Here is a 24,852-nt window from a genome sequence, read left to right as displayed (position 1 = left end):
ATAAAAAGTAAGGAATTTAAAGAGATAATCATTTATCCACAAAGACAGTAAGAAGAAAGAATGAAGTTACAAAAACAAAAAACGAAATAGCCATAGTAAGTCCTTCTCTATCAGCAATAATATTGAATGTAAATGGACCAAATTCTTAAGACACAGTTGCTGAATTTATTAAAAAACAAGACCCAACAGTATGCTGCCATACAGCATATAGTTCACCTGTAAAGACACACAGATTGAAAGTGAAGAGATAGGCCAGGCATGATGGCTTATGCCTATAATCCCAGCACTTTGGGAGGCCAAGGTGGGCAGATTGCTTGAGGTCAGGAGTTTGAGACCAGCCTGGTCAACATGGCGAAACCCTGTCTCTACTAAAAATACAAAAATGAGCCAGGTGTGGTGGCACATGTCTGTAATCTCAGCTACTCGGGAGCCTGAGGCAGCAGAATCACTTGAACCCGGGAGGTGGAGGTTGCAGTGAGCCAAGATCATGCCACTGCACTCCAGCCTGGGCGAGAGAGCAAGACTCCATCTCAGAAAAAAAAAAAAAAAAAAAAAAAGTGAAGGGATAGAAGAAGACATCCCACACAAATGTAAATTAAAAAACAGGTTTAACTATACCTGTAACAGATAAAATAGACTTCAAGTCAAAAACTGGAAAAAGAGACAAAGATCATTATGTAATAATGAGGGAGTCAATTTAACAAGAAGATACAACAACTGTAAATATGTATGCATCCAGTATCATCAGAGAAACCAAATATATAAAGCAAATATTAATAGATCTAAAGGGAGAGAGAGACTGCAATACAATAATAGTAGGGGACATCAACGTCCCACTCACAAAAATGGACAGATTATCTAGACAGAAAATCAACAAACGAACATGGGATTTAAACTATACTCTAGACCAAATGGACCTAACTGACATTTACAAAACATTTCATCTGGCCGGGCGCAGTGGCTCACGCCTGTAATCCCAGCACTTTGGGAGACCGAGGCGGGCAGATCAGGAGGTCAGGTGATTGAGACCATCCTGGCTAACACAGTGAAACCCCGTCTCTACTAAAAAATACAAAAAAAATTAGCCGGGCGTGGTGGCAGGCGCCTGTAGTCCCAGCTACTCGGAAGGCTGAGGCAGGAGAATGGCGTGAACCCGGGAGGCGGAGCTTGCAGTGAGCCGAGTTCGCGCCACTGCACTCCAGCCTGGGCGACAGAGTGAGGCTCCGTCTCAAAACTCCAGCTGCTACAGAATATACATTTTTCTCATCAGCACATGGAACATTCTCCAGGGGAGACCACATGTTGGGCCACAAAACAAATCTCAACTAATTCAGAAAAATTAATCATATTAAGTATCTTGTCTGACCACAGTGGAATAAAACTAGAAATCAATAATGAGGAATTTTGGAAACTGTACAAATACATGGAAATTAACATGATGCTCCTTAGTGACCAAAGGTCAATGAAGAAATTAAGAAGGAAATTTTAACATTTATTGAACAAATGAAAATGGAAACAATATACTAAAGCCTATGAGATACAGCAAAAGCAGTACTAAGAGGGAAGTTTATAATAAATGCCTACATCAAAAAAAGTAGAGATTTCAAATAAGCTAACGATCACCTCAAAGAACTAGAAAAGAACAAACCCAAATTTATCAGAATAATAATGATCAGAGCAGAAATAAATGAAACCGAAACTTAAATGAAAAGTTAGTTGCTTGAGGCCGGGCGTGGTGGCTCACACCTGTAATCCTAACACTTTGGGAGGCTGAGGCAGGCAGATCACAAGGTCAAGAGATCAAGACCATCCTGGCCAAAATGGTGAAACCCATCTCTACTAAAAATACAAAAATTGGCCAGGCATGGTGGCGGGCGCCTGTAATCCCAACTACCTGGGAGGCTGAGGCAGGAGAATCCTTTGAACCCAGGAGCCGTAGGCTGCAGTGAGCCAAGATCACAACTGCACTCCAGCCTTGTGATAGAGCAGGACTCCGTTTCAAAAAAAAAAAAAGAAAGAAAAGTTAGTTGTTTGAAAAGTTAAACAAAATCTAAGTTAAACAAAATCTATCTAAGAAAAATAGAATGAAGACCCAAATAAATAAAATCACACCAAAATAAAAGATATTACAATTGATGCCACAGTAATATAAAGGATCATTAGAGACTTAATGAAAAACTATATGCCAATAAAGGAAAACCTAAAAGAAGTGGAAAAATTCCTGGATAACTAGTCTACAAAGATTGAACCATGAAGAAACAGAAAACCTGAATAGACCAATATGAGTAACAAGATACAGGCAGTAATAAAAGAAAAGCCCAGCACCTGATGGCTTCATTGCTAAATTCTATCTAACATTAAAAAAAAATTAATAGCAATTCTACTCAAACTATTCCAAAAAATTGAAGAATATTTCCAAACTCGGTTCTGCAAGGCCAGCATTACCCTGATACCAAAACAAGACAAAGACACAACAAAAAATGAAAACTGCAGGCCAATATCTCTGATGAACACAGATGCAAAAGTCCTCAACAAAATATCAGCCAACCAAATTCAATAATATATTAAAAAGATCATTCACCGTGATCAAGTGGGATCCATCCCAGAGATGCAAGGATGATTCAACATATGCAAATCAATAAATGTAATACATCACATTAACAGAATCAAGAACAAAAATCATGTAATCATTTCAACAGATAGTAAAAAAGCATTTAATAAAATTCAACATACTATCATGATAAAAACTCTCAATGTGCCGGATGTGGTGGCTCACTCCTGTAATCCCAACACTTTGGGAGACCAAGGTGGGCAGATCACTTGAGGTCAGGAGTTTGAGACCAGCCTGGCCAACATGGCGAAACCCCATCTCCACTAAAAATACAAAAATTAGCTGGGCATGGTGATGTGCACCTGTAATCCCAGCTACTCAGGTGGCTGAAGCACAAGAATCACTTGAACCTGGGAGGCAGGGGTTGTAGTGAGCTAAGATCATGCCACTGCACTCCAGCCTGGGAGACAGAATGAAACTCTGTCAAAAAAACAAAAAACAAAAAAAACTCAACAAACTGAGTATAGAAGAAACATACCTAAAAACAATAAAGGCCATACATGACAAACCCACAGCTAACATCATATGGGGAAAAATTGAAAGTCTTTCTTCTAAGATCTGGAACAAGACAAGGATGCCTACTTTCATTATTTTTGTTCAACATAATACTGGAAGTCCTAGCCAGAGCAATTAGACAAGAGAAAGAAATAAAGGGCATCCGAATTGAAAAGAAGTCAAACTGTCTTTGTTTGCAGATGATATGATCTTATATTTTGAAAAACCTAAACACTCCACCAAAAACCTGGTAAACTGATAAATTCAGTAAAGTCACAGGATACAAAATCAACACATCCAAATCAGGAATATTTCTATATGCTAACAGCGAACAATCTAAAAAACTTATAGCAATGCAAGAATAAAATAAAAAAGAGAGCAATCCCATTTACAATAGCTATAAAAATATAAAATACCTAGGAATAAATTTAACCAAAGTAGTAAAAAATCTCTATAATGAAAACTGTAAAATAGGGATGAAAAAATTGAACAGGACACAAAAAATGGAAAAATATCCTATGGTTCATGGATTGGAAGAACTAGCATAATGTCCGCACTACCCAAAGCAATCTACAGATTGAATGCAATTCCTATGAAATACCAATGACATTCTTTACAGAAGTAAAAAAAAAATCCTAAATTTTGTATGGAACTACAAAAAACCCCGGATAGCCAAACCAATCCTGGGCAAAAAGAACAAAGCTGAAGGCATCACACTACCTGACTTCGAAATATACTACAAAGTTATAGTAAACAAAGCAGCATGGTATTGGCATAAAAACAGACACATAGACCAATGGAACAGAACAGAGAATCTAGAAATAAATCCATGTATATGCAACCAACTCATTTTTGACAAAGGCACCAAGAAAATACAATTGGGAAAGGACAATCTCTTCAATAAATGGTGCTGGGAAAATTGGATATCCATATGCAGAAGAATGAAACTAGACCCCTTATCTCTTACTATATAGAAAAATCCACTCAAAATAGATTAAAGACTCAAATCTAAGACTTGAAATTATAAAACTAGAAGAAAACACTGGGATAATGCTTTAGGACATTGGTCTGGACAAAGATCTTTTTGGTAAGACCTCAAAAGCAGAGTCAACAAAGGCGAAAACAGAAAAATGGGATTACATTAAGCTAAAAAGCTTCTGTACAGCAAAGGAAACAATCAACAAAGTTAAGAGACAACCTACAGAATGAGAGAAATTATTTGCAAACTATGCATCCAACAAGGGATTAGTAACCAGAATATATAAGGAATTCAAACAACTCAATAGCAAAAAAAGCCAAATAATCCAATTTTAAAATGGGCAAGAAATCTGAATAGAGATTTATCCCAAAAGATGACATTCAAATGGCCAAAAGGCATATGAAAATATGCTCAACAACGCTAATCAATCAGGGAAATGCAAACCAAATCCAAAATAAGGTTATCACCTCCCCTCAGTTAAAATGACCACTATCAAAAAGACAGTAAGTAACAGATGCTGGTGAAGATGTGGAAAAAGGGGAATGCTTGTATACTGTTGGTGGGAATGTAATAATTTACATTATTAAACTCACTATGAAAAAACAGTATGGAGGTTCCTCAAAAAGCTAAAACTAGAACTACCATATGATCCAGCAATCTCATTGCTGGGTGCATATCCAAAAGAAAGGAAATCAAAAAAGAAAAGAAAAAAAAAAAAGAAAGAAAGGAAATCAGTGTATCAAAGAGATATCCGCACTCCCATGTTTACTGCAGCACTATTCACAACAGCCAAGATATGGAATCAACTCAAGTGTCTATCAACACTTAGGATGAATGGATAAGGAAAATGTGGTATATATATATATAACACAATGGAGTATTAGTCAGCCATTAAAGAATGAAATCCTGTCATTTGCAGCAAAACGAATGAAACTGGAGAACATTACGTTACGTGAAATAAGCCAGGCACAGAAAAACAAATATCACACCTTCTCACTCATGTGGGAGCTAAAAAAAATGAGTCTCATGGAGGTAGTGAGTAAAATGGTGGTTACCAGAGGCTGGGAAGGGTTGGGGGAAGCAGGAGATGAAGAGAAATTGGTTAATGGGTACAAAAATACAGTAAGATAGATGACATGATAGTACAGTAGAGCAATTATAGTTAACAAGAATGTATTATATATTTCAAAATAGCTAGAAGAATGTTCCCAATGCAAGGAAATTATAAATGTTTGAGATGATGGATAACCCAACTACCCTAATTTTTGATCATTAGACTTTGTCTGCATGTATCAAAATATTACATGTACCACATAAATATGTACATTATGTATCAATTTTTAAAAAAATATGGCATTAATTAATGCTTTGTTAATATTTTATTTGTACCATTCTGTTCTTACTACAAGTAGTATTTATCCTACAGGGAACCATTAAGAAAAAGAATAACTTGCAACTGCAGTAACCTGTATAGTGGTAACTTAATGCTTTCTACTCAATTTATTCAACGAACATTACTACTAAGCAGCTACTTTGCACTAAGCACTCCACTATATCCCAGATAAATTATGGTGAGCAAAATGAAAGTCCCCCTCCTTTACAGAGAAAGTCTAGTGATGAAGACAAGACCAAACACAAAGAATATATAACACTGATGTCATAAATATAAATTACAAGCTGATTTGTGCTATGAAAAAAGATGAGGACAGGTAGGTAGACTTATCAGTCTACAAGAATAAGCCAAAATGCTTCAGGGCAGCATCATAATCTTAAATAATACATCTATCATAATCTTAAATAATACTATCATAATCTTAAATACTCACATCTTGGACTTTCTGGATGAAAGGATCTTTCCATTCAAAGACCACAAAAAACAACTGAGCACTTTTTTCGGCAGCTGGCCTCTGGTCAATGTAGTTAACCACACTTGTCTAGATATGGAGGAGAGAAAGCAGTGTTACCACCTCTGTGTGCTCTTCCCTCGCCTGTGCCCAGGGAAAGGAGAGAGAGTAGGCAGGGGATCATAGTCTGTGGTTCTCCTCACACTATCTTTTGGAGAGAGAGTGGCAAAAATCTCATATATACAAGATCCTGACATTGGTAGCAAAGCCAAGGCTTTACCTTGGTTTCCACAGTTCTCTGGGGAAATGGGATCTGTGATTTACAATAGGTGTTTTGGATTGTCACTGAAATTTGTCACTAGGTATCTGTACTCACAATTAAACCATATTCAGGCCAGGCATGTTGGCTCACGTCTGTAATCCCAACACTTTGGGAGGCCGAGCCAGGCAGATCACCTGAGGTCAGGAGTTTGAGACCAGCCTGGTCAACATGGTTAAGCCCCGTCTCTACTGAAAATACAAAAATTAGCCAGGTGTGGTGGTGGGCGCCTATAATCCCAGCTACTCAGGAGGCTGAGGCAGGAGAATTGCTTGAATCTGGGAGGCAGAGGTTGCAGTGAGCCAAAATAGCGCCACTGCACTCCAGCCTGGGGGACAGAGCAAGACTCTGTCTCCAAAAAAAATAAAATATTAAAAATAAACCATATTCAAACTACCATGTAAGACTCACAATTAAAAGCAATAAAAATTCCAAATTTCAAAGTACTTGGTTTTCAGATCAAGTATTTGTCTGAACTTTCAACCCTTGTTTCAACCCTTCAAGTTTACAGGGACAAAGCACAGCTGCATAGATCCACACAGCTGAGCATTCCCTGTAAATACTTAGTAGGTGTGCTTGGTGAGATCTGGTTGTCAATTACTAAAGAGGCTGTGTGGTGTAACGGACAGCAGACAGGTAACAAAGGCAGAAACCAGCTCCACTCAGAGGCTCGGATCCATCATCGAAGCTGAGCCTCAGCTTTGCCATCCGCAAAGTTGAACAAAATGCCTACATCACTACAGTATAGGGGCATACCTATGTGAGAGCACTCTAAAATGTGATTTTAAAACATTTTTTAGTTTTGTTCAAAAGAGCTCATAAGGCCAACAAAGGACTTCCAATTTAGACAGTAATAAAAGATGCTAAAATTTCTTAAATGTACAGGTTCACTAGAGTTTTCACCTTTGGTTTCGGATCACAGTGGGAGCTATCAGAAGAGCCAGGGTAGATGGGGTTGAACTTGAACTTAATTGTAAGGTAAGTGAACAGTCTCCTTCCTCAGAGCTGCTGTGGGGCCAGATAAGAAAGGACTTGAATTTCTTGGAGCAAATTTGGAGGTAAAAATCTGAGAGATGACAGTTATCTTACAAAACAGGAAGATTTTAAGGTCCAATCACCAGGAGGGGTTGTCACTTCCCAAGGCAGGAAAAACAGCCTTGCTTCCTTGAAGAAAACTGGCTTTGAGCCTCTTCCAAGTATCCAGGCTGGACTCGTCTGAGGAGCCAGGGCTCATGAAAGGGCCCTGTTTAAGACCAACCCAAGACAGTCCTCTCCAGCCTAACTTCTGGCCAGTGATAGCCTAGTTGGCTGGAATGTGTCTTTCTGCTCCAGATGAGCATCCCGAGCCACTGGGATACAGGAGGAAAAGACTAGCTTTTTTTGGTATTTATTTTTATCTCATCCTTTTAACATTTCTATTTTTGAATGTTTAAAGTGTATATAACACTAAGACAATAATAGGATGTTATATCACCTGCAAAGTTATATGTATATGGAGTATATGATCAAAAAGTTTTTACCAATGGGAAATCTGATCAAAAAGCTTTCAGCCCACTGTCCTAGCAGCCAGGAGATACACCTGGCATCTCTCGCTGTGACACCTGTGAGAGCTGAAGAGGACCTTAGGAAAAGGATCAACATGTACACTTGGGACCACTGTGTCTAGTCTCTCTTCCCTGCAAGTAATGAATCTGCTAGGCCACTGCCAGCCCCTCACAGTGCTGCTAGAGGCAGGACATCAGACATGGCTGGGCAAGTTACTGACCTCTCTGCAAGCCACAATGATCTCTGCCCCACACATGCATTCCGTGAGGACTGGCCAGTATGTGTGCTGCCTGCAGAAGCACACACAGACTCCCTGGCACAGCATATTAAGCCCTCCATGGGGGTTCCTTCTCATCCTGACCAAGGCCTACTCACCCTTAGGCCCTGCTCAAAGGACCCTTCTCTGCAAAGCTTCCCTTCACCTCAGACTCGAACGTGGAAAAGTCACCAGCAGTTTCGAGCAAAGCCAGAGCCACCTACCTCCTGCCGGAACTCCACTGCTTCCCGCCCATCCTCCTCCTTGGTCTTCACCAGTGACATCTTGACCCAGGTGCGGAAGCCCCCAGAGAACTTCCAGCTGGAATAGGCACTCTCACAGGCTTGCATGAAGCCTACCCTGTTTGGGCTTGGAGGAAGGAAGGAAGAAGAAGGAAGATCCAGGTCAATCCAGGTCTGGCAGCAGGAGTTGAAGCGCCCACTGCAAGCTGGTTTCTTTGCTGGCACAACCAGGATGCTGCCCACTCCCTGCCTCCTCTTGCGGTTGCCTCAAGAGGGCTGTCAGTCACCAGCAACAGCAAGGTCCATCCCTCTTTTCTCTCCATTTGGTTTCCAAATGGAGGGGTAGTCACTGGCCTCAAGGCAAGAATATGATCCTTGAAGCTCCCAATGGGAGAAATCCTCCTCCCATCATTCCTATAGACTGCTACCAAAGCTATCGGCAATGAAGTTGGCAGAAGCTCCCCAGAACATGGCGCTCACGGCTCCTCAGAGAACTCTGGACTTGAGCAGAGCCTGAGGAAGCCCTCACTGGCCTGTCAACTCCCATGGAAAGCCCAAAGAGGGGAAGAGGGTTCCTTGGGGAGCTCTCAGCCAGATAGGTCACCTACAGCATCAGCCCCAAGACAGTGCAGATGCAGCAAAATCAAAGCGAACATAAAAACAAGTAAAAACTGCAGCAGCGTACCGAGGAAGCTCACGAAAGGAGCGTGGAGTGGGGGCAGGATCCCAGGGAAAGTCTTCCAGGAGGAAGGCAAGACGGCCAGCTTGAAGCAGGGAAGGGAGAGAGAATTCTAGGTGGCAGAAAGGGTGGAAAATGCTAAGGCAGAGGCTCTGAGCTCTGGGGTGGAAGAACAAAGCAGTGGTGGTGTGGAACGGAGGCAGCTCGCTGCATGTTCCAGCTGGGGAGCAGCCTCCCTGCCCCTGTAGCTGCCTCCCTGCTTGCTCTGAATGGAGCCTCTGGGCTCAGCAGGACCTGGTAGGAACTGAGTCCCTCTCAGCTCAGGCACATGAAGAAAATTCTCCTGCCCTCTAGGCTCCACAGTGTGACCCCAAAGCAGTGTGTGTGGAGCAGACAAGAACTTTCTGATGGTCAGGGGACATTCAATCACTGTAAATCAAAGACTAAGAGAGGTGGCAGAACTTATATCCTCATACTAGAGATGCAGTAGACCCTTGAACAACACAGGTTTGAACTGGGCAGGTCCACTCACATGAGGATTTTCTTCTGCCTCTGCCACTCCTGAGACAGCAAGACCAAACTCCCTCCTCCTCAGCCTACTCAACATGAAGGCGATGAGGATGAAGGCCTTTACAATGATCACTTCCACTTAATGAATAGTAAGTATATTTTGTCTTCCTTATGATTTCCTTTTTTTGTGTGAGATGGAGTCTCGCTCTGTTGCCCAGGCTGGAGTGCAGTGGCGCAATCTCAGCTCACTGCAACCTCCGCCTCCTGGGTTCAATCGATTCTCCTGCCTCAGCCTCTTGAGAAGCTGGGAGTACAGGTAGTGCCCACTACCATGCCTGGCTAATTTTTTGTATTTTTAGTAGAGATGGGGTTTCACCATGTTAGCCAGGATGGTCTCAATCTCTTGACCTCATGATCCGCCCACCTCGGCCTCCCAAAGTGCTAGGATTACAGGTGTGAGCCACCACACCCGGCCATGATTTTCTTAATAACATTTTTTTTCTCTAGTTTACTTTATCGTAAGAATACAGTCTATGATATATATAACCACAAAATATGTGTTGTTTATGTTATTGGTAAAGCTTCTGTCAACAGCAGTCTGTTAGTAGTTAAGTTTTGGGGGAATCAAAAGTTATACACAAATTTTTGGCTGCATAGGCAGGAGTGGTTAAGTTTGGTAACCCCAAACCCCAAGTTGTTCAAGGACCAACTGTGTTTCAGGCAAACACACATTGAGCCCGCACTAAGGGCAAGACGTGGTTCCTGTGTGCACTGTGGGGGAAACCAAGGAACCACACAAGAACTTGCCCTCAAAGGGACTTACAAATCAAAGGCAACTTCCCCTACTCCTCAGCAGCCCCAGGCAATGGCGAAACCAAATGATCTCTCTAGAACCAGCCAGCACTATGTGCATGGAGAGCCAGCGTGCTCCTCTACACCAGATTTGCTTAACTTTGTGATAAGATGTTGAGTGGACCGGCCGAGCTCATGGGGTCCCTTTCTGGGCCAGTGGGTCATCTGGGAATGCCCCTTCCCTTCCCTGCCCTCACCCCTCCGTCTCTAGCCCAGGGATATACACAGCTGGAATGAGATAAAAAGTAGACAGTAAGCCCACTGTGAACTCTAAAAGGCCACCTTTGCAGGAACTCCTGGAAAGAAGAGAAGAGGAGGTAATCAATGGCGCTGAAGTCCTCACTACTCTTGTTCAGGCGGAACTGGAGGAAGACCAGCTCCCGCTTTTTCACCTCCCGGGGCCCCTGGACAATCAGGGCAGATTTCTGCAGAGAGACAAAGGACAGAGTCTCAGTCCTGGGAGAGCACACAGAGGCCTCTGGGTCTGAGGGCAGAAGTACTGACTGGAAAGCCCATAGCTCCTTGCCCAGTGGTCTCCAAAGGGACCACTAGCCAGACCCTCCTGTTCAGGCAAGAACAGGCCTGGGCTGGGACTCATGCTCATTCCTGGGGAGTTCTCCTCGTACGATGCCCAACCAGAGCTGAATGCAGCTCATCCTCTGTCCACTTTTCTTATTGGTTGAGTTATGGAAGCTCTTAATGTAGCAAGGATGATCACTTTCATCTGTTATGTGTGCCAATCTTTTCTTCCAGTCTGTCATTTTTCTTTTAACTTTGTTTCCAATGTCATTTGTCCTATGGAAACTTTAAATTTAATGTAGTAAAACCTATAAATCCTTTTCTTTATGGCTTTGGGTTTTGCTTGCTGAGGAAAGCCAAAATTATATCAATATTCTCCTCTATTTCTTTATAGCACTTTTTAATCTTTTTTACATTTAGATACTTTATATACCTGGCTTTAAGCTCTGTATATAGTGTGAAATAGGGCTCTAACTCCTACTTCCCAAACAATGCATAGAGACAGGTTTCAAAGCCTCTTCCCCTCCCTCCTTTATCCTATACTAAATTCAATACAGAACCAATATCTATGTCTCCTCCTGGCCCTAGCAGAGCCCACACATTTGTCTGTCTCTGTCCAGTACTGTGCTGCTTTGATTCCTGTGGTTTTTCCACTGTTCTGAGATCTGGGAAGGTGCCCTCCCTACTACTCTTCCCCATCCCCAAACTTGTCTTGGTTATTTTTGAACGTGTTCTAAGTATGCTTTAAGATTAGCTTGCTTAGTTCCACAAAAAAATTCATTGGGACTTTTAACTGTGATAGAAACTGAATTTATAGATTAATTTTAGAAAAAAATGTCTTTTATATCAACTTTTATAAATAAATGCTCTACAGATATTTGAAAAAGAGTGAGTACACTGTCAGTTACAAAGTTTTGTGCCCCCCCATGTATACACACACATACATACTCTAAATTTATTAAATGCACTATTCAATTCTTATCCTTTCTAGTTTTTGTCTATTTGATCTGTGAATTTCTGAGAGGGGTGTTTAAATTGTGCTCTAAAGTGATGGTATTTTTTACTTCTAACAGGTTTTGCTTAAAATATATAAATGTCATGCTGTTTTGTATATAAAATTTTGGAACTGTTCAGTCGTCTTAGTGGAGAGTATGGAGTTGAACCTCTTATCAATATTAAACATCCTTCTTGCAACCTTTTGCACTTGGAATTTCACACTGACTATTAATATTGCCACTTCTGGTTTTCATTGCATTTTCCCAAGACAGCTTTGTCCATCTATTTATTTTTCAACCTTTCTGTACCATTTTGTTTTAAGTGTGCAACAGAAAGCACTGTCCCCAGTTTCTATTATCCATTTCTTACTTTAGTACTAGAACGGCTTTTCCAACCCAGATTTCAGCAGAATCCACTCCCCCTGCTGGAGCCTCATCTCTGCCCTCAAATGTAGCCATGTGATAAAGTTCCTAATGTGCGAAAGAAAAGGGGACTCATTCAACTCCACCCCATTTCCTGTAAAAGGAACTGCTTGCCCTCCACTTCTCACCTTCCCAGGCCTGGGCATGTGCGCGTGCGTGCGCGCACACACACACACACCCCCCTCCATTTCTCACCTTCCCAGGCCTGGGTATGTGCGTGTGCGTGCACGCACGCACACACACACACACACACACACACACAGCCCACATGGACCAGAACAATGCCCAGGGGACAGCACAGTGACAAGACATATGTCATGGCTAGACCATCCTATGAGGCAGCACTGCCCACTACGCCACACGGCCTGCATGCCAGGACTGTTCTCAGAGAGAGAAGGAGGCTTCTCCCTCATCTCAGCCATCGTATTTGCGGGTTTTGTTTTTATTTGGTAGCTCAGCCTATACTCTGACTAATACACAATTTCTTAGCTGACACTGGAGTGTTGTTTTTTTTTTTTTTGAGACGGAGTCTCGCTCTGTTGCCCAAGCTGGAGTGCACTGACGTGATCTCGGCTCACTGCAAGCTCCGCCTCCCAGGTTCAAGTGATTCTCCTGTCTCGCCCTCCCGAGTAGCTGGGACTACAGGCACGTGCCACTACACCCGCCTGATTTTTTTATTTTTATTTTTAGTAGAGACGGGGTTTCACCATGTTAGCCAGGATGGTCTCAATCTCCTGACCTCGTGATCCACCCGCCTCGGCCTCCCGAAGTGCTGGGATTACAGGCGTGAGCCACCACGCCCGGCTGGAGTGTTTTATGGTTGCAAAAAAAATCAAAATGAGGCAACAGCCAAATATTTGGGCGGTGGGAAAATGGTGGGCAGTAAGGAAATAGATAAGGATCCCGCAGGCTGGAAAGGTGGCAAACCTTATTGTGCCGGAGCAGAGCATTTGGTAAAAAATAACTACCATTAAATTGAGAGCATGAAAGAAAGCACCAGAAAATCAGCAAAATTCCGAAGATTTTACAAATACAACAGGATGAGACCCTCGACTGGGGTCACTTTCACATGGGCTTGATTAGATGCGAACAGCCAGAAGCCTACACATTTCTGAAATCTCACTGCAAACAAAGGCAGTGGCAGGAGGCGGGTAAGAAGCCGCCCTCCAAGTTTGCGATTGTTTAGCCCTAAAGCTGCTCACACAAGCAGGAAGTGAGCGGCACAAGCTGTGCAGCCAGCAGGGAGGGCGTATTTTCTAATGTCCACTTCAGATATGGCCACAGAGCATTATCACCAAGGCAGAAGCTCCCAGGGGACGAGGCCAGAGCACACAGGAGTCTCTTTCTGAGGGCAGCAACAGGTTCAAACCAAGGAGCTTACTTCATGCCAAGAAGGCGTCTCTCCGGTCCCACCGTGCAGCGTTCCACCACTGATTCAGAGCAGAGCTGCGGGCCCTTCCCTTCTTCCTTTTCCAAATGGGAGCTCTACTGCTCTCATCATATTCTTCCTCCACTGCTATATGCTGGTTTAGGTAGCAAACTTGGTGGATAGGGAGGAGATAACTTCTCTGTTAGTTTATAGCTTGTGGACTTCAAGAAATTGATGGAGGAGACGAACCATCACTCCGAGTTGGGGGCAGTAGCTGAAGTCAACTTCATTTCCATAAAAACAACTCTCTCTTTGTGCCCTTATTTCAAGGGTTTTTACACTCTTTAGTCGAATTATGTAACTACTGTAACAAGTGCAACTGGCCTACACAGGTTTGGAAATGACCCTCACTGACTCCTCATAAGCATACCCTTCAACTGGGGGAGGAGAGGAGGGTATCCAGAGAATAGGCACCCGGTGGGACACAAGCAGCCACGAGTTTTCATTACCATGTTTTACAGAGAGAGATGAAGGGAGTTGGGAATCCAGACAAAGAGCTTCTATTATACATATAACTCCACATTGGAATTGTTTAAAAGTTGCTTTCCTTTTTGTTTTAATTAGCTTCCATTTCCCTATTCTAGAGTCCATTCTATTTGTTCATCTTGGTCCTTTTCTGTCGTTGGTTTCATGCAAATGTCTGGTGAGCATTAATTCTCCATTCTTATTTATGAATGAAGGATTAGGTTGACTAGTATAGGTCTGGGTTTTGGTTTCTTCCAAAGTAGTAAATTTCTGTTTCTCTAACAGGCCTCTTTCTTGCATGGGAAAGCTAAGTATGTTCTGTGGAAGCACACTGAGTATTCCAGTGTGTTTTACTCTGGGAAGAGTCCTTTCCTTTAGTTCTCTCTCCTTTTCCATTGTAGAAGTCTGCTCCGTTTCCTATGCCTACAAAAAGAATCTTCCCTTCGCTTCTGTAGAGAATGGTTCCAGGGTCTTTTACGCAGAAGCAACCCTCCCCAGCGGCTCTGCATACCTGGGGAGGGTATAGGGTGTGTCTGGCCCAGCCAACAGGCAGTCCAGTAATGACTACCCTGCTCTCTAACGGTGCTGATTCCAAGCTGGGGGTTTGGAAGGAAAGCTTGTACCTCTACAGCAGGTCTCTCTTTCATCTGTTTTGGGTTAGGGGTTTGCTCTAATTTGTTTGCTCCACCAATCTGGCCCAAGCTGTTTTTTATGCTTTATACCAGTTCCTCAAAATGTCTGGTCCACTGGTGATATCCTTTCTTCATGTGCAAAGCTATTATTGATGTTCTAGTCTGTTCTATCTTGTTCCTTAGAGAATCATTTCAGCAGGATTTTAGGAGGGGGCCTAGCGTTCACATACTAACAAAAAAATATCCGTGTGATTCTTTCATCTTAAAACCCACTAACAGTTCCCTGTTACCCAAGGGAGCAAGTGTGGCTCTACAGCACAATGCATGTTCTTTTCTCATCTGGCCATTACTCCGTCCACAGCTTCACCACCCATCAGTCTTCCAGGGCTCCTGACCCTATGAAACATTTCCCCACCAACTGCAATTGTACCCAGAGGCACAAGTACAACATGTCGTCTCTTCCCTTTAGGCCACGGTGCAATTTCCTCTGCCTAGAAAAACTTTCCTTCCCAATTTCATCTGGAAAACTATTGTAGCCCCTTTCAATGCTTTCTGAAGCAAGGATACGAAATGAAAAAGATGAGATGTAAATCAATACAAAACGCCTACCCTGCCTTTGAAACCCTGTGCAGTGCCACTCCTCCAGGGCGCTCCGAACCCCATCCCTCAGTCATCCTTCCCAGCCGTGCTGTGTTGTGCATGACAGCACGGCCAGCCCAGGGCCCAGGAGTCCTTGTCCCCAGACCAACGCTCTTTTACGCTGGCATATTTCTTTCAAACTATGGATTCTCAGGCCCCACCTAAGGAATTATAATTCAATTGGCTTCACATGGAACCTGGAAATTCATATTTTCAAAAAGTATCCTGGCAATTCTGTCAAGTGGTCAGGTATGGGACCCGCTTCACTATATCACACCAGCCCCACCCTTTAGCCCTGTCATTCTTCCACTGGGGACAGGGTCTCACCGCACTGTCAGGAATCCCTGAGCATTACTCAGCAAAGGCTGAAGGCCTCACTGTCCTCCCTGAATGCAAGTGAGCCAACCACAGCCAAGTGTGCATATGGCACAGCCACATGTCTGCTTGGGGACTAAGGCCCCACACTGACTGAGTGGAAGAAGGACTCCTGGGAAGAAGGAAACTTGGGGCCTCGGGTTGCGGGGCTAACGGAGCAGCTGCCCAGACCCAGCTCAGGCAGGCACGAATTACCACAGTCTGATTGGAGAAGGGGTCCGTGTAGTTGATCCTCTGGGTGGTGCAATTCATGTCACCCGGCTGGCCAGGGCTTGTCAGAGGAGGAATGACCTCGTAATGGTGCTTACAGCTGAGCAACTGGGCCTGACCGGGGTACAGGGCAATACCTGGGGGCACAAACAGGAAAAGCAAGTGTCAGAAATCACACTCCTGACCACATCCCTGAAATCATCTCACACCTACCAACAACCTAACGTTCTGGACTCCCTGGATGACTGCAGGGAAGGGAGAAGAAAAGGGTTTCAGAGGGTAAGGAGCCACATCCCCTGGCCTCAGAAAGCCCCGCTCTAGCAGAGGGCACAAGCCCCTCCTCAGTAAGCCCCTGGCCAACCGGGGATCCAGCTGCTCTGATGCCCACATCAAAACCCGCTCCACCTCAGAGCCCCACTCTACACCCTCCGAAGGAGTGTCTCTTGACTCAGCCCCTGTGCCATCCCTCTGGGCCAACACCCACCTGCAGAATCACTGGGAGGCTCTAAACTGTGGAATTCCTCAGAACTCATTTTGTCTCTTAGACTGGGAGCCCCAAGTGTGCGGGTCACATCCCAAGAGTCCCTCCCTCTTCCCAGCCCAGGCACCTCTACTGACAGTAGCTGTCCAGCCTCAAGGGCAGCAATGCTAAGACAGCAGCCCATGGCATCAGAGACAGACAGACTTCAGAGACACTAAGAGACCAGACAGAGAAAGTAAAACCTACAGATAAAGAAGACTCAAGCAGACACACAGAGAAGAGGGACAAACACAAGACAGGAAGAGATGGGCAGAGGAGCCATGACCAGCACACCTGACTCTGCTGGAGGCTGGCAGGAAGCCCCAGAGAGAGGGCACCCGGACTCTGGCTCTGCCATGTGAGCAGGCCCTCCCACAGGTCACTCAGGAGCATCTGTGGGCAGAACAGGTGGCACACACTGGGTGGACAGGGCCCAATTCACACAGTTTATGCCTCCTCATTTACTCTACGGCCCCCAGAACATCCAGTGCCAGCCCTGCAGCCCAGAGCAGACAGCCTGCTCTATAGCAGAGTGGACTCCCCACTCAGGGACCAGACACCCCAATGGGACAGGTATACCCAGTGTGGCCTGGGAGTCCCTCTCCAGGCAGAGTTGAATGGCCTCGCCTCCCCTGCCACCCTCCCCACCCCACAGTCCAGCTTTCACTCCTGCTTCTCCTCATCCCTGCCCTCTGGCCCCAGCCAAGTTAGTCTCATTCTCTCCAGAGAAGCCCTCTGCCTCCCTAGACACCCCTTCGCTCTGCTGATCCCCATCCCAAAGACACTCTCTTCCCATCTATGTGCTTTTCAAGGCCCAGCTCAAATCCTACCTCTCTGCCAAGCTTTCCCTGACCCCTCCAGTAGCCTGCAGTAGCTACTCCAGGCTCTGTCCATTTCTGTCCTCAGCACGTAACACACTCCCAACAGCAGCTCCTTGGGCGTAGACTCTATACCTAGACTATGCTTGGTTGGACTCCTCTGCCCTGCCCGTAGTACCACAAATACAATGGCAGCTCAGGGAGTATCTGCCAGCTGACACCCTAGATCTGGGGCCCTGATGCCTGGCCCAGGGGCAGGCTCTACCTGGGGCATCATAGCGATCCACTTCCTTGTAAGACACAGACATGACAGGGTGCTTGAGTTTCTCACGAAAGTCTGTGATGGTCTGGTAGACCAGGAAGACGGCCACAGCCATGAGCAGCAGGTAGATGAAGATGAGCAGGACCGAGAAGACGTTCTTCAGGCAGGCCTTGCTGAAGCGGATGCTGCTGGAGGCGGACTCGCTGTCCAGGCCTGACAACAACAAAACACCATGTGACCCAGGACACAGGGACAAGGTACAGACAGAGATGGCCAGCAACCTCCAGGCCCTTGCCTGCCTCACCAAGGAGGTGAAGTCACTTGCACACCCAACCTTTCCACCTCACCCCACAAATCATAACAAAGGGCACCTGTAAACATTTACTACACAGCTTCTCTGCCAGGCAGAGGACACCAAGATGAAGGAGACTTATTCATTGTCTTTAAGGAGTTTACTCTCAAAAGAAAAAAAATAAAAGATAAAAAATGATAAAAATGTTAAAAGAAAAAGCAAAAAACAAAAAGAACAGAAAAAAGGAGTTTACTCTCTAGAGGAATAGGCAGTTACAATCCAACAAGTGAGCTGGCCCCAACCTACCTCTCTGGCCTTATCCCTCACCACTCCACTTCCCCGATTCTCCCAGCTCTAGCTCCACCTCTACTCATCGATTTTCTGTTCTTCTGGAGTGCCCTTCTCAACCCGGGAGCCTCTCACATTTACCATTCCCTCTGCTTGATTTTCTTTTCTTCCACAGGTGATGCTTCACTCACCCTAAGCCCTGAAAGCTTTTTGCTTGGCATCTGGCTTCCAACAGTGACAGAGTAGCTTGGTCACGCCATCCTTCCATGGAAGCATTTTAATTTAGAAAGACATTTTCTTGGCCAGGTGCAGTGGCTCACGCCTGTAATCCCAGCACTTTGGGAGGCCAAGGCGGGAGGATCACCTGACGTCAGGAGTTCGAGACCAGCCTGACCAACATGGTGAAACCCCCGTCTCTACTAAAAATACAAAATTAGCTGGGCATGGTGGCGCATGCCTGTAATCACAGCTACTCAAGAGGCTGAGGCAGGAGAATTGCTTGAACCCAAGAGGCGGAGGTAGCAGTTAGCCAAGATCGCGCCATTGCACTCCAGCCTGGGCAACAAGAGCGAAACTCCATCTCAAAAAAAAAAAAAAAAAAAAAAAGAAAGACATTTTCTTGAGGAAGCCTCTCCTGACCCCTAACCTTTATTTGGGCACCTCTTCCTCAGTGTTCCCAGGGAGCCCTGTATGTCCCCTACTTCATCACTCTGCAATGTCATGTCTATACATCTTTTACCCTCCTAGGCTGTGAGTTCCATGAGGGCAGGGATGGGGCCAGTCTTATCCCTAACTGAATCCTTAGCCCTTCATGCTATGCCTGGAACATTCTGCATTTACATGGTGACTGATTAAACACGTCCTGATGCTATTGGTACAATACAACTCTGTCTCCCCTACCTCCCTCACAAAATCCTGAGGCTAGAAGCTAGATTAATCTCTGTTATGGACGAAACTGTATCCCCCATCCTCAAATTCACGTTGAAGCCCTAACCCTCAATGTGACTATATTTAGAGACAGGGCCTTCAAGGATATAATTAAGGTTAAATGTGGCCACAAGGATGAGGCCTGATCCAATAGGACCAGAATCCTTATAAGAGGAGGAGACACTAGGAGCACATGCAGGAAAAAAGGCCATGTGAGGACACAATGAGAAGGCAGCCATCTGCAAGCCAAAGAGAGAGGCCTCACCAGAAATCAATCCTGCTGGCACCTTGATATTGGATTCTCGCTTCCAGAACTGTGAGAAATAAATTTCTGTTGTTTATGCCACTCAGCTGTGGCATTTTGTTACAGCAGTCTGAGCTGACTAAGATACTCCCACAGGGCCCCCTGTGCCCTCTCTGCTCCTCAGCTGAAAATGGAGCTCGCTGAGAAGAAGCCCTATTTCCTCCACAGCCCAGCTGAGCACAAGGCTGAGAACAAGGGAAGCATCTGAACGTAAGCCCCAAAAGGTATCTGCTTGGCATCTGGCTTCCAACAGTGACAAAGTAGCAGTGTCACATCACCCTTCCACAGAAAACAATTATAAACTTTGGACAACATATTTTAAATTATTTGAAGGCACTGGGAGAATGATCAAAAGCAGGCAGAAATTGAAAGAGAGGCTACCCTTGGAAGAGAAGAACTGTACTTGGTGAGATTTATACATCTGTAGCTTTTTGCCTAAGAATACATGCCAATCCCTATAAGGCATGGTTCAGAGTGACAGCGACAAAGTTCAACGCTGGAAGACCAGCCAGAAAGTTAAGACGAAACCATGAAAGGGAGGGAGCCACACAGGGGGTGAAACTCCCAAATCTACAACTAAATATATGTTCAGATCCTTGGCTGGAGAACCCGGGGGGGCCAGCAAAAAGTAACAACTGGAAATTGAAAGAACTGCATGGAGATTTCAACTACGGCTAATGCAGTGGAGATAGGAGTTTAGAGCTTAAATCTTGCCATATGCCAAGAAAAAAAAATACCCTTCTGAAGATCATAACAGAATCCAGAATCTCTACATCATTCACAATGTCCAGTGTTCAATCAAAAATCACTAGACATGCTAAGAAACAAGAAAATGTGACCTGTACTCAAGAAAAAAGCAATCTACAGAAACCAACACCAAGATGACCCAGTGTTGCAATTTAGTAGAGAGGAACTTTATAGCACTTAAAGGAAAATATCTGAATAAGGAATAAAGACAAGATCAATAGAGAAACAGAAACTAATAACAACGGCCAAATATATAGAATTGCAGTTTTGCAGGATGAGAAAGCATTGTGGAGATGGATGGTGGTGATGGTTGCACAGCAATATGAAAGTGCTTAATATCACTGAACTATACATTTTAATGAGTAAGATGATGAGTTTTACATTATGTGTAGCTAACCACTATAAAAATGTTTCATTAAATTTAAAAAAACAGATGGAAATTCCAGATCTGACAAGAAATAAATGAAATAAAAAGTTCACTGTATAGGCTTAATAGCAAAAGATGGCAGAAAAAGAGTTCGTGAACTCGAAGTTAAATCAACAGAAACTATCCAATCTGAAGAAAATATTGAAGGAAAAAAAAAACTAAATGGAGCCCGGATAATTGTTACAGTATCTAGCAGTGTAATGACATGTAACTGGAGACAGAAAATGGGTCACAAAAAATATCTGAGGTCGGGGGCATGGTGGCTCACCCCTGTAATCCCAGCACTTTGGGAGGCTGAGGCGGGTGGATCACAAGGTCAAGAGATTGAAACCATCCTGGCCAATGTGGTGAAACCCTGTCTCTACTAAAAATACAAAAATTAGCTGGGCGTGGTGGTGCATGCCTATAATCCCAGTTACTCAGGAGGCTGAGGCAGGAGAATCGCTTGAACCCGGGAGGCGGAGGCTGCAGTGAGTTGAGATCACGCCATTGCACTCCAGCCTAGGAAATAAGAGCAAAACTCCATCTCGGAAAAAAAAAACAAAACACTATTGATATTGGGTTCCAAGATGGCCGAACAGGAACAGCTCCAGTCTACAGCTCCCAGTGAGAGAGACGCAGATGATGGGTGATTTCTGCATTTCCAACTGAGATACCGGGTTCATATCACTGGGGCTTGTTGGACAGTGGGTGCAGGACAGTGGGTGCAGTGCACCGAGTGTGAGCCAAAGCAGGGCGAGGCATCGCCTCACCCAGGAAGCACAAAGGGTCAGGGAATTCCCTTTCATAGCCAAGCAAAGCTGTGACAGATGGCACCTGGAAAATCGGGCCACTCCTGCCCTAATACTGCACTTTTCCAATGGTCTTAGCAAACGGCACACCAGGAGATTACATCCCGCGCCTGGCTCGGAGGGTCCCACACCCACGGAGCCTCGCTCATTGCTAGCACAGCAGTCTGAGATCGAACTGCAAGGCGGCAGCGAGGCTGGGGGAGGGCACCCGCCATGGCTGAGGCTTGAGTAGGTAAACAAAGCGGCCGGGAAGCTCGAACTGGGTGGAGTCCACTGCAGCTCAAGGAGGCCTGCCTGCCTCTGTAGGCTCCACCTCTGGGGGCAGGGCATAGCCGAACAAAAGGCAGCAGAAACCTCTGCAGATTTAAATGTCCCTGTCTGACAGCTTTGAAGAGAGTAGTGGTTCTCCCAGCACAGAGTTTGAGATCTGAAAACAGACAGACTGCCTCCTCAAGTGGGTCCCTGACCCCCGAGTAGCCTATCTGGGAGGCACCCCCCAGTAGGGGCAGACTGATATCTCACACGGCCAGGTACCCTTCTGAGACAAAACCTCTAGAGGAACAATCAGACAGCAACATTTGCTGTTCAACAATATTTGCTGTTCTGCAGCCTCTGCTGCTGATACCCAGGCAAACAGGGTCTGGAGTGGACCTCCAGCAAACTCCAACAGACCTGAAGCTGAGGGTCCTGACTATTAGAAGGAAAACTAACAAACAGAAAGGACATCCACACACCAAAACCCCATCTGTACGTCACTATCATCAAAGACCAAAGGTAGATAAAACCACAAAGATGGGGAAAAAAACAGAACAGAAAAACTGAAAATTCTAAAAATCAGAGCACCTCTCCTCCTCCAAAGGAACGCAGCTCCTCACCAGCAATGGAACAAAGCTGGACAGAGAATGACTTTGATGTGTTGAGAGAAGAAGGCTTCAGATGATCAAACTTCTCCAAGCTAAAGGAGGAAGTTCAAACCCATCGCAAAGAAGTTAAAAACCTTGAAAAAAAGATTAGACGAATGGCTAACTAGAATAACCAAGGCAGAGAAGTCCTTAAAGGACCTGATGGAGCTGAGAACCATGGCACGAGAACTACATGACGAATGCACATGCTTCAGTAGCCGATTCGACCAACTGGAAGACAGGGTATCAGTGATTGAAGATCAGATGAATGAAATGAAGAAAGAAGAGAAGTTTAGAGAAAAAAGAATAAAAAAAAAACGAACAAAGCCTCCAAGAAATATGGGACTATGTGAAAAGATCAAATGTACGTCTGATTGGTGTACCTGAAAGTGACAAGGAGAATGGAACCAAGTTGGAAAACACTCTGCAGGATATTATCCAGGAGAACTTCCCCAACCTAGCAAGGCAGGCCAACAACATTCAAATTCACGAAATACAGAGAACGCCACAAAGATACTCCTCGAGAACAGCAACTCTCAGACACATAATTGTCAGATTCACCAAAGTTGAAATGAAGGAAAAAATGTTAAGGGCAACCAGAGAGAAAGGTCGGGTTACCCACAAAGGGAAGCCCATCAGACTAACAGCTGATCTCTCGGCAGAAACTCTACAAGTCAGAAGAGTGGGGGCCAATATTCAACATTCTTAAAGAAAAGAATTTTCAACCCAGAATTTCATATCCAGCCAAACTAAGCTTCGTAAGTGAAGGAGAAATAAAATCCTTTACAGACAAGCAAATGCTGAGAGATTTTATCACCACCAGGCCTGCCTTACAAGAGCTCCTGAAGGAAGCACTAAACATGGAAACGAACAACCGGTACTAGCCACTGCAAAAACATGCCAAATTGTAAATACCATCGATGCTAGGAAGAAACTTTATCAACTAACGAGCAAAATAACCAGCTAACATCAAAATGATAGGATCAAATTCACACATAACAACATTAACCTTATATATAAATGGGCTAAATGCTCCAATTAAAAGACACAGACTGGCAAATTGGATAGTATTAAGTTTCATCAGTGTGCTGTATTCAGGAGACCCATCTCACGTGCAGAGACACACATCGGCTCAAAATAAAGGGATGGAGGAAGATCTACTAAGCAAACGGAAAACAAAAAAAAGCAGGGATTGCAATCCTCGTCTCTGATGAAACAGACTTTAAACCAACAAAGATCAAAAGAGACAAAGAAGGCCATTACATAATGGTAAAGGGATCAATTCAACAAGAAGAGCTAACTATCCTAAATATATATGCACTCAATACAGGAGCACCCAGATTCATAAAGCAAGTCCTTAGAGACTTAGACTCCCACACAATAATAATGGGAGACTTTAACACCCCACTGTCAACATTAGACAGATCAACAAGATAGAAAGTTAACAAGGATATCCAGGAATTGAATTCAGCTCTGCACCAAGCAGACCTAATAGACATCTACAGAACTCTCCACCCCAAATCAACAGAAAATACATTCTTCTTAGTACCACACCACACCTATTCCAAAACTGACCATATAGTTGGAAGTAAAGCACTCCTCAGCAAATGTAAAAGAACAGAAATTATAACAAACTGTCTCTCAGACCACAGTGCAATCAAACTAGAACTCAGGATTGAGAAACTCACTCAAAACTGCTCAACTACATGGAAACTGAACAACTTGCTCCTGAATGACTATTGGGTACATAACGAAATGAAGGCAGAAATAAAGATGTTCTTTGAAACCAACGAGAAAAAAGACACAACATACCAGAATCTCTGGGACACATTTAAAGCAGTGTGTAGAGGGAAATTTATAGCACTAAATGCCCACAAGAGAAAGCAGGAAAGATCTAAGATTGACACCCTAACATCACAATTAAAAGAACTAGAGAAGCAAGAGCAAACAATTCAAAAGCTGGTAGAAGGCAAGAAATAACTAAGATCAGAGCAGAACTGAAGGAGACTGAGAAACAAAAAACCCTTCAAAATATCAATGAATCCAGGAGCTGGTTTTTTGAAAAGATCAACAAAATTGATAGACCGCTAGCAAGACTAATAAAGAAGAAAAGAGAGAAGAATCAAATAGACTCAATAAAAAATGATAAAGGGGATATCACCACCGATCTCACAGAAATACAAACTACCATCAGAGAATACTGTAAACAACTGTACGCAAATAAACTAGAAAATCTAGAAGAAATGGATAAATTCCTCGACACATACACCCTCCCAAGACTAAACCAGGAAGAAGTTGAATCTCTGAATAGACCAATAACAGACTCTGAAATTGAGGCAATAATTAATAGCTTACCAACCAAAAAAACTCCAGGACCAGATGGATTCACAGCCGAATTCTACCAGAGGTACAAGGAGGAGCTGGTACCGTTCCTTCTGAAACTATTCCAATCAATAGAAAAAGAGGGAATCCTCCCTAACTCATTTTATGAGGCCAGCATCATCCTGATACCAAGGCCTGGCAGAGACACAACAACAAAAGAGAATTTTAGACCA

The 24,852-nt window shown here is 44.1% G+C and overlaps 1 protein-coding gene across 5 annotated transcripts in view; it reads right to left on the bottom strand.

The window, feature by feature from the left end:
- The window catches only part of PACC1 (proton activated chloride channel 1), a 51,355-nt gene that overhangs the window by 5,782 nt on the left and 20,721 nt on the right, over positions 1–24,852 (bottom strand). For 3 of the 5 annotated variants that reach the window (XM_054546571.2, NM_001131541.1, XM_054546689.2), the window contains 5 exon segments: positions 17,623–17,832; positions 16,005–16,156; positions 10,615–10,757; positions 8,274–8,418; positions 5,912–6,019 (listed from right to left, as the gene is read on the bottom strand). In XM_054546571.2, the coding sequence (XP_054402546.1) occupies positions 5,912–6,019; positions 8,274–8,418; positions 10,615–10,757; positions 16,005–16,156; positions 17,623–17,734 (660 nt within the window). In that variant the 5' untranslated portion in view covers positions 17,735–17,832. 5 annotated transcript variants of the gene reach the window in all.

The sequence above is a fragment of the Pongo abelii genome, chromosome 1, assembly GCF_028885655.2.
Source record: "Pongo abelii isolate AG06213 chromosome 1, NHGRI_mPonAbe1-v2.0_pri, whole genome shotgun sequence".
Taxonomy (NCBI): Eukaryota; Metazoa; Chordata; class Mammalia; order Primates; family Hominidae; genus Pongo; species Pongo abelii.
The sequence above is the reverse complement of the archived record's forward strand: the minus strand, read 5'-3'. Positions and strand labels throughout refer to the sequence as shown.